The 11,192-nt window shown below is 38.7% G+C and overlaps 1 protein-coding gene across 1 annotated transcript; it reads left to right on the top strand.

Moving 5' to 3' along the window:
- Positions 1-3,933: 3,933 nt before the first annotated feature.
- LOC149193339 (laccase-12-like) lies at positions 3,934-6,749 on the top strand. The gene is made up of 6 exons (XM_089406581.1): positions 3,934-4,125; positions 4,401-4,552; positions 4,644-4,894; positions 5,010-5,138; positions 5,229-6,173; positions 6,286-6,749. The coding sequence occupies exons 1-6, from the start codon at positions 4,003-4,005 to the stop codon at positions 6,414-6,416; spliced, it is 1,731 nt and encodes a 576-aa protein (XP_089262707.1). The 5' UTR covers positions 3,934-4,002; the 3' UTR covers positions 6,417-6,749.
- The last annotated feature ends 4,443 nt before the right edge of the window (positions 6,750-11,192 follow it).

Genomic DNA, 11,192 nt, shown 5'->3' with positions numbered 1-11,192 from the left:
GTTCGATGGTGAGGGTGAATCAACTTCTAGTGAGCATCTGTTTCAAGTTGTACGTATTTGTATTTGTCACAAAATATGTTCCAAAGATGTCATCCCTAGATTACTCACCCTCGCATTCAAAGGTCGTGTTAGTCAATGGTGTCATACATTACCCATTGCTTCTATCAATTCATTCGGTCAACTTTCCAAGATGCTTCATAAATATTTCGATAAGTATAACCACCAAGATGTTTGTGAAATAATCAATTGTTTAAGAATGAAGCTTGATGAATCAGTAGAGGATTTTTTTGAACTAGTTTTTCTTGAAACAAGAGTTTGAGAGCTTGGTTCATGTCTCCTTATATGGTGAGCCTGAACCTCTTGTTTTCATTTCTTTCCCAACTCTTACGAATCATAAGGCACCTCAAATTTTAGAGGAGGAGCTTACTAACCATTTTGTTCCTTGTCCTCCTCCTTTTTTAGTCCTGATGAGGGTGCCTCCTTGTGGTGATTGTAAACTTGGGAAAACTGCGAATCAAATCTCCTGTCCATCTTCTCATTATTCTTCCACTTTAATGGAGGGAATTCCAGAATGGCTCATGAAGCCTATGATGAAGACTCACTCATCCATTGTGCAAGAGGATGTCACCATTCATAACTCTAATCTCAAGGCTGATCTAGATTTCTATCATCCTCTATCATTTTCACATCCAGACTCTTTGTACCATGACTCACTTGATCAATCTGCTCCATCAGCTGGTTCTTCACGTTCTCTTGAGTCTTGATATCTATCAAGCCTAATTTAATGATAAGGTCTTACATCTTCTCTTGAAAAGGGTATCTAACTAGGGATCTTCCTTTATTTCCCACAGATGGAGAGTAGTGTTAAAGTTGTCTCCAAAAATACAGTCTTGGCACCAATCAAATTCCATTAGCATTTACAGGGAAGATCAACGTTTTATTTTTTCTTGATAATGGAGTAGCATATAAATATTGAAGAAAAAACATATCTTTTGAGAATGTAAATTCAAAAGTTGAACCACGAGCTAGTGAATAGTGGATTAAAAGGAGAGAAAATGAAAGTTAAGAGAAGACCATACAATGCACAAACCTCGTGAGGCTCCATGAGAATTTACTATCTGAAGTTCACACCCTTTCAATAAATTTGAACATTTTCAGATAACATCATGTTCCCCCAATTTAGTCTCTTGGAGAAGGAGGATCAAGGGGTTTTATTTTATAACCAAGCTCTTAACTTCAACCATTCTTTTTTCTGACCCTAATTATTTGTAGTTCTAGGAGTGGACTTTCATCATTTACTTGTGGATTTAGAGCCCCCTTGAAGAGGAGCATGACCAATTCCTTTTCTGGTTTGCTTGAGAATCTTTGGGAATGTTTATTTTAATGACCTTTGGGAACCCAAATCATTATCTTTATCTACATGTGTGCTTCTCACATCTCGATTTGTTTGCTGGCCCTCTTTCCATGTGGTTTTTCTTTATTTTTCCTTTCACCTTCTAATTTTCAATTGTTGATCCAAAGGTAGAAGATCCTCATGGGATTCTTGTATTTTTTGCGGAGTGAATTAATTCCTCCTCTTCCATTTTAGCGTGTTTGTTTGTATCAACTTGTTCCTAAAGAGGGATATCCTCCAAGGGAGGCATCTCAACAATTTGATGCTCAAAGCTCACGTGATGAGATTCCACTAGAGGATTCTCTTAATGGGTCAAATCCAGAATTTCCCATTTTCATATACCAAGTTCAAGGCTTCAAATTTATTCCCTCTAGGGCCCTTGAGATTATTTGAGGAAGATTCTTCATATGTAGTGGTTAATTTCTTTGGAGAATAGGGGGATTTAGATCTTGATCCATTTCCTTCCTAAGGTTTTGTAGCCACACTCTCCTTTAGAGCTCCCTTTCTTTGTTTTAGCTGCTGCCATTAATCACTCTCTTGATTATTTTTCTAGGTCTCTTCCTTCCTTGGAAATCTAACGGGAAAATGCCCATCTTCATGGAAAATATTATATTTTAATGGTAGTTGGTCTTAATGTACCCCTTGATAATGAATCCAATTGTCTAGCTACAAGTTGATTGCTGTTGGTAGCCCCTTATATAGATCCATTTCAAAGCAAATTCAAACAAAATATCACATTCCTTCTTATGTCTTGACCCAAAGCATTACAAATATTCATGAAATTTTCCTCATCCTAATAATGAATAGGTGGAGACAGAAGGAGGTGGGAGAGAAAGGGAGAGAGAGGAAGGAATGAGAGAGGACTTGAGAGAGAGGAGAGGAGGGTGAGAGAGATGGAGTTGGAGGGGGAGGGAAGAAGAAAGACATCAAGAGAGAAAGTTGGAGAGAGAGAGGGTGACAAGGGAGAGATGGATAGAGAGTGAGCGAGAAAGGATAGCAGGAGGGAAGATAAGGAGAAGGAGAGAGAGGGAGAGAAGGGGAACAGAGAGAAAGAGGGAGAGGATGAGGAACGGAGAGAGAGTGAGATATATATAGATATGGAAAGAGAAAGGGAGTGAAAAGGGAAAGATGGAGAGAAAGCGAGGGAGAGAGGAGAGAGAGGGAGGGAGAGAAGGGATGAGAGAGAGGGAGGGTGGAGAGAGGGAGAGAGTGAGGGAGATAGTAATAGAGTTGGAGGGGAGAGAGAAATAGAGAGAGAGAGAGAGAGAGAGTGATGGGGAGAGAAACAGGGGGAGGTGGGAGATGAGAGAGAGAGGAAGGAAGAGAGAGAGGACTCGTGAGAGAAAAGGAGAGAGGGAGGGAGAGAGATGGATTTGGAGGGGGAGAGTGAGAAAGGGAAGAGTAGAGACACAGAGAGATAGAGTTGGAGAGAGAGAGGGAGTGACAAGGAAGAGATTGAGAGAGAGCGAGTGAGAGAGGAGAGGAGGGAAGAGAGAGAGGAGAGGAGAAAGAGGGGGAGAGAGAGCGAGACACATAGATGAAGGGGGAGAGAAGGGGAGAGAGAGAAGGAGATAGAGAGGGAGATAATGACTAAAACAAACATAGATCCATCTTAACCCGAGATCTATCAAGCGCCAAGAGGGATCAAATCTCTTGAGATGCAAACTTCTTTTTTGAGTGGAAAACTTGAGAAAAAGTTTGCACCTAGAGAGATTTGATCCCTCCAGGGTTAAGATAAACCTATATTAGTTATATACAATTTATTAAATACTTCTACATTAAATACAATTTTTTAAAGTATTTTTAAAGTAAAAAATATATCTTATATTAACTTCTCATTTTAATTAAATAAAAACCATCCATCATATTAAATTCTTTATTATTATTTCCTTACCATCCATTAAATTCTTTATTATTATTTCCTTACCATCCATAATGATCATGGGTCTTTTCATAATTATTTTGAATGTACTATTTGTTTACAATTAACTTACAAGAATAATTATTATGATCGGACTTAAAATCAACACTTCTTTACAAAGATATTTCAACGTACTAAAACAATATAATTAATCAGATATTTAAACCCTCTCCGTGCACACAAAATTTGATAACAATCTTTGTGGAGCTTTCATTGTTGCTTCTTGCGGTACATGATGTTGTGCATAATTAATAATGGGGAGAAATGATTAGAGAGACTATGAACATAGTCTTCATGTCTCCACCAAAGATCACATATGGATGGCAGGTCAGATGATTGATTCCCGATTCCCTGGGGTGGTGCCGTCATCGAGTGAACAGACCTTTCGGATGTTGTACAACGGTTTGAGTGTGCTTTCATCTTTAATCTGGAGTTCAGCTCACCGATTTTAGCCTTTTTGTAACGACTTTCAGCTTCACCAGCTTTTGCCGTGATTTTATAATGACTTTAACAATTCGAACATAGACCAATCACCAAACTGAACTGAACTGAGTTCAATTGATAATTATAAATACTTGATCTCGGCAATTTTGTGATCCATGCCTATCTCGTCCCTTCCTCTTCAACTGTCAATTCAATTCTGTGCAGTTTCAAGTTCGGATCGTTCTGGTGAATCAATCTATAGGCAATGGAGGCGTTCAATCAACATCTGTCCGCGCAGCCATTTGCAGCCAGATTTGTGGAGATGGTCATATGCCTAACCTTGTTCACTGCTATGGTCTCGGCGAAGCTACACACTCACATATTCGTTGTATGTCTTCCCACCTTCAATATTCTCCATGTAAACGTATATTATATTTTGGTAGAAAAAGGAGCTATTTTTCTGGTATTATTTGATTGCTTTATGGATGCACTTCATGGCCGTTCTGTCAATGACATTGATACACACATCGTAAATTCTTTCACACTAATTTCTCTGGGAAATTATTTTTAGTAGTTGCCTCGGTTCATTGAATATGTGTCACATGCACTAGTCATGTCAATTTAAAGTAATGATGTTTGTGGCTGGTTAATCGCAAAATTCAGCTTCGATCTACACCTGTGAAAAGGTTATGTGGGACACACAATATCATCACTGTGAACGGACAGTTCCCGGGTCCTACGCTGCATGTTAGAAACGGAGACAAACTTAAAGTCAAAGTGCACAACCAGGCGCAATATAACGCTACCATTCATTGGTACGTCTCTAGCCCACCGAGTAGTACTGCATCATATTGATGTTAATGCATAATTTTAAAAGGAATAAATTGTTTATGCTTGTATTTACAGGCACGGAGTGCGGCAATTTCGCACAGGGTGGTCCGATGGACCTGAATTTATAACACAATGCCCCATTCGCCCAGGGCGAAGTTACACATATAAATTCACCATCACTGGTCAAGAAGGAACTCTATGGTGGCATGCACACAGTTCATGGCTTCGAGCTACTGTGTATGGAGCCCTGATCATCTTGCCAAGGCTGGACACCACTTATCCCTTTACCTTTACCAGGCCGCATCGCCAGATTCCCATTCTTCTAGGTATACTGCCGCATTATTCAATGTTTTATGTTCTTCTGTTAGAAACATTAATTGTGCACCATTTCAATTTAAGTTGTAATGCGATTGAAATATTTGACCCTGTTTGCATTAACAGGAGAATGGTGGAATAGGAATCCCATGGATGTTGTGAATCAAGCAACCCGAACAGGAGCTGCCCCCAACGTTTCAGATGCATTTACTATAAATGGACAACCAGGCGACTTATACAAATGTTCTACTTCAGGTACATTAGACTGAATCTATTCAGATATTTCCGAATTTAGTAAGCTCGCAAATGATTGGTCGCTAATGGCAAACGATGGTTAACTTGCAGATACCTTTAGCGTCTCGATGAAAGGTGGGGAAACTAATCTTCTACGTGTTATCAACGCTGCACTCAATACTGACCTATTCTTCTCCATTGCTAGCCATACAATGACAGTTGTCGCTGTGGATGCCTTGTATACAAAACCTTTTCAGACGAATGTTCTGATGCTCGGCCCCGGCCAGACAACAGACATACTTCTCACTGCCAATCAGGCTACAGGTAGATACTACATGGCTGCTCGAGCATATTCCAGCGGACAAGGAATTCCCTTCGATAACACCACTACCACTGCCATTTTAGAATACGAGGGAAGCTCTAAGACTTCAACTCCAGCCATGCCTAATCTTCCATTCTATAACGACACCAACAGTGCTACTAGCTTCGCTAATGGTCTTAGAAGCTTGGGCTCACACGACCACCCAGTCTTCGTTCCTCAGAGTGTGGAGGAGAATCTGTTCTACACCATCGGTTTGGGGTTGATCAAATGTCCAGGGCAGTCTTGTGGAGGTCCCAACGGATCAAGATTTGCAGCAAGTATGAATAACATATCATTTGTCCCGCCAACCACTTCTTCCATCCTTCAAGCTCAGCATTTTGGCATGAAAGGAGTATTCTCCACGGACTTCCCTGATATCCCTTCCGTGGGATTTGATTATACCGCACAGAACATCAGCAGAGGCCTCTGGTCCCCTGTGAAAGCCACAAGAGTGAAAGTTCTTAAATATAACTCGACGGTGCAAGTAATTCTTCAAGGAACCAATATATTTGCGGGTGAAAGCCATCCTATCCATCTCCATGGTTATGACTTCTACATCGTGGGAGCAGGCTTTGGCAATTATAATGCACAAACCGATCCTCAGAAGTTCAACCTGGTGGATCCTCCTATGCGCAACACTGTGAACGTTCCAGTCAATGGCTGGGCTGCAATAAGATTCGTGGCTGACAATCCTGGTGAGCATTTAATTTGTTTCACAGCATTCCACTTTCCTTCTGTACTGGTGTCCTGAATATTGGATCCTACTTTGCGCATAGTGGTAATTATGGTGATCATTATTTATTGCAGGCGCTTGGGTGATGCACTGCCACTTGGATGTGCACATAACATGGGGATTGGCCATGGTGTTTGTGGTTAACAATGGACCTGACGCTCTTTTGAGTCTCCAGTCACCTCCCAGAGATCTTCCGCTATGCTGAGGAAAACTGTGATGCATAGCGATCCTCTATTGGTCCCACTTCATTCTTTTTCCTTCTCGTCACTTTGCTCCTTCCATCGTTTATGTCTATCTTGGGATCCCCACTTGTTATGACAAAGTTCCGCGCCATTATTTGTATTCACATTCAGTGGCAATTCGTGGAAATTTTTATATCTAATGCAGTCACACGAGCATAATGTCGGAAATGCTCCATTCTTGTCACCAGTACGTAAATGAGAATATTCTAACGTAGAAAAATAAATAAACATAATGAACAAAGCACAAAATCATGAGTTGGACGAGTTTCAGTGCAAGTAAATCATTCATTTTTACACTGTCGCCTTTGTATTAAAACGTCAATATTACTCATAATTAAATATTTACGTGGAAAATTTTCTAGACTCCATGGAGTTACCTCTATTCATTGATGATTAATTTGAAAGCTGAATTAACGATTGTTCATGAGGCAAAGTACACTCATATGAATATCAATTATTATTACCTATGAGCTTATTGAACTATTCTATGGATACACAGTGCTGTTAACCTATGAGTAAGCTTGTCAATTAAATTATAGTTGAAGCTTGTGCAAAAGAGTTTTGTGTGGAGAGATTTTTGCTTTCATTGTGTGGAGCATTCCGCACAATTTTTAATCAATTAATTAGCATACAAATAGAGGAGAGGAAAGGACTATGTTGCATTACAATTATTACTCTTGTTAGCATACAAATAGAGGAAAGGACTATGTTGCATTACAACTATTACTCTTGTTTAATATATTATATGGAAAGAACATATGTTGCATTTTTATAATAGGTAAATAATTCATTAAAAAATTAAAATATTTTAATAAAAGAAACTTATTATATGTTAGTAGTGTTTTTATATATATATTTTTTTGAATTAGAACAAAAGATATTTATATTAATGTGAAAAATATGTGTTTGGAGACACTCTCATGTAACAAAGTTTAGAAAAACAAAATCTTTCTCCCATTGAACTACAAGAAGATATGAGAAAGGGAAGGGATAGCAATAATGGCCTATTTAGATTCTTCAAAAGGAAGAACATTTAAATCTATGACACACCCCATAGCTAGAGAAGAGGAGTATGCTGAGGAAGAATCTTCGTGATGGAGCTAACCTGAAAAAGATTGGAGATCCACTAGTTATTGTTGAAGCGTTGTCGGCTTCTCTGCAATGGCCTACATCTTTATCCTTCCTTGAGTTGCCAACGCATCCATAATGGCCTACATTTTTACTCTCTCTTTGATAAATAATTACATAGTCACAATTAATGAAGATGCAGTTTGATTATATTAGAGTTGAAGATGTAGAATGTCTTGTTGTAGTTTAGAAAGGGCTTTTTTCCAATCTAATTTCTACATATTAAAGAAGGCAAAAAATAATTCTAAAACCAATTGCACCATAAGCCACCATGTTATCATGCCAATTGGGACTATGCCACAAAGGTGGCCTAGAAAGGCCTCTTAATGCACCACTAAGTCCACTCAAGGGGGGAGTGACGCGAAAACTAAGGAGACAAAATAACCCCCAATGCCAAGATAAGAATTGATAGACCACAATACACATGTTGAGCACCAATGATGCTATAAGCCACCCCAGTTCCACAACCCCTCTCAAAGTTCCATATAAATCCCCGACTATTACTATCTCATGAAGACCAATTGTTGAAGCTTTTATAGAACCATGAAACCGATTGGGAGGGGACAGGGAGAAACCAACAAAAAGTAAACCCAGGTGTTGGGACAACATTCTATTATCAAAAGGGTCAAATTCCAAATCCCTGGAGAACATTAATCATACCAAAAAACCAATTTCCTTGGAAGGCCGAGATTGATGGGGGTTCCCTGAAAGCACCCACGAGGACATCACCTCGACCCTTGACTTCAGCCCTGGCCCCCAAGGGGCGCACAACATCCCCATATGGAGAATAGGGTACACAATGAATATTTTCCCAGGGAAACCGACTTCAACAGTAGACCCCCCAACTTCCTCATAGAGCCAAAGAACCAATTCTAGACTTAAACTCAAATTTAAACTAGAATCGAGATTGCCAGGACCTATGGAATAAATTAAGAAAAGTAATCATACCTTAAAGTGGATATTTAATTATAGATTGACTTGATAGATCCCACACAGAGATCTAGAGCCAAGAAATACCTCAAATTTCAAATCATTTCTCCCCCCATTGTGCAGAATGGAGTTGGGATTTCATTTCCTGCATTTCCACTATTATGGAGCATTTTTTTTGTAGATCCAATTCATGCGAAAAGTATGGTGGTAGGCTATATCCCCTCCTACCGTGGGAACCAAATCGCCAATGATTGCAAAATGAATGCCACACTGACCTTCCCACGTAGAGAAATGAATCTTACCATCTTGGTTCTAAATTTGTGTTGTATTGGAACTGCAACATGTGCAGGGGGAAAGTCCTCAGATCACAATATTTTCCCGACGATGTCTTGGAACTACAACACGTGCAGGGGGAAAGTCCTCGGATCACAATATTTTCCTGATCATTTCCAACCTATGATCCATTTCCTTTTGAAGAATGCGTGTGGATATATTGGTCCCCACCTAAGCCCTGAGTGAGCCATTGAAATTTCTTGGGATAGGAGAAAATAAAAGTTGATCATTAACTATTAATGACCCCATATAGCTTAACTTCTTAGTTTTAATTGTGTATGCTTTGTTGTTGTTGATCCTTAAAACATGATAATATTGATATTTAGAGAATTAAGAAAGAATACTTATAATCCTCCCAATAATTATATTAATTGGAGTCCCCTATGATTAAAAATTAAAATATTGGATATAATCGCTTTCCTGAGCCAATGAGGGAACTTGAAATAATGCATACCCTTCCACTTGGTTGTTAGAAGTTGTCTCCAAACTCCAATCAAAATTTGTTTGGATTTTTCTTATGAAGTTGAAGATAATCCCACATCTCCCATCTAGTGTTTTTATACACGACCAGATTTAGTGAATGTACTCATTTATTGAATAATTTGATATATATGACATAGGTTGAGCTTTATTTACATAAAAATATCAAATTAATCTTAGACATATTTAACATATCTAAAATTATCAAAATAATTACATGTTGGGCAAATTTTGTATGACCGCAAACGACTGAAACCATTCTAGATCCATCTTAACGCCAGATCTATCAAGTGCCGAGAGAGACCAAATCTCTCAACCTGCAAACCTTTCCTCAAGTTTTGCACTCAAAAAATAAATTTGTACCTCGAGAAATTTGATCCCTCTCGATGCTTGATAGATTTGGTATTAAGATGAATTAGTGTAATATAAGTGTAAATATATCTCAAAATTAATTATAATATTCTCTTTTAATAAAAAATATTATAAAATAAAATTCAAATAAAATATTTTATATAAATATTTTTGAAAAAATAAAATAAACACTAACCGTTAGTATATATATATGAAACGTATATCATATTCATAATAAAAACATAAATGCTAAGAACAATCGCCGAAATATATTCATGTTGAAAACAAAGTTAAAATCTCTAAGTTACATCATTATACTTCCACTCATTACCTTCTTGGCGGAATCATCACAACATGGGCGTTGTTCCGGGAAGGAATCTAAAATTTAATGGATTTTCTATGAAATTCATAGATGTACATTTAAGATTATGATGAGATCTCGATTATTTATTTACACAATAAAGGCACCATTAAAGGCAGGATATAATTTATTGAAATTAAGACCCGATGTATTTCTTGATACAGGTCTTGACTGCTGATATCCTCGACATTGGTGTCAAACAATTTTGGTATGACAAGTATACGACCTTCAACTCCTATAATACCTTCGTATGATTGGTTTCCAATGATTTGTTGTGCTTGATCATTAATCTCACAAAATATTCGTAATAAGGGATTCGATTTTCGCATAACCTCGATTACAGATACAAACATATTGTATCATTTTGATATAACTCCCAATCAGGATTTCTTTACTACATCATGGATGTCCTCCGGCTGCATGTTGGAATATTAATTCCAACTGCCGTGCAGCAGCAGCGAGCCGCAATAGAGGACTTACAAGGAGTCGGCTTATTCACGCCACCGCCATAAGTGTCCTTTCACCCTTTACCTGTTTGTGTTCCCAAAGGAGGAGGAAGATCAGATCCGAGCTCTGCGCAATAACTGCTCACCTACAACATTAAAGAAGAAGCATGGCCGAGAAGGAAAGTACCAGCCTCGAGCCAGCCGCAGCATTTATCAGTCTTGGGTTTCAGCACAACCGACTCAAGAAATACAACAAAAGATCAGATTTGTTCATTATGTGCAGCAGAGACTCTGTCAGAGGGTTGAAGCGGTTGATGGATAAGTTATGACCGCTCCCTGCACTATATATGTGTAGAGCCACAACAGTGTTAATCGCTCTGCAATGTAGCGTAGCAGCGCTCAAATGTAATTTCGTTGTGTTTAAGAAAGAATGTGCAGCAGCACGAGCTCACATGAATGAAGCCCTCTTGCACAACAGTGTAGGGATTGAAAAGTAAGAGAGAGGCACAGCAGCGTAAGGTTAGAAGAAGTTGTTTTATGCACAGCAATGCAGTGATAAACAACAGTGATAGACAGAGTTACTGAGACAGAGCGTTGGGACAGCAGTAGAGAGCAAAGGGGAGCACGCAACAACGTGAAGTTTTGCAGGGCAATACAGTGCAACGCGTATGTGCAAGAGGAAGATGTAATGAACAACAGTTCTTTGTGTT

Source organism: Pinus tabuliformis, chromosome 2_2, assembly GCF_031772625.1.
Source record: "Pinus tabuliformis cultivar Carrire ecotype Pingquan chromosome 2_2, CPIR1, whole genome shotgun sequence".
NCBI classification, from domain to species: Eukaryota; Viridiplantae; Streptophyta; class Pinopsida; order Pinales; family Pinaceae; genus Pinus; species Pinus tabuliformis.
The sequence above is the reverse complement of the archived record's forward strand: the minus strand, read 5'-3'. Positions and strand labels throughout refer to the sequence as shown.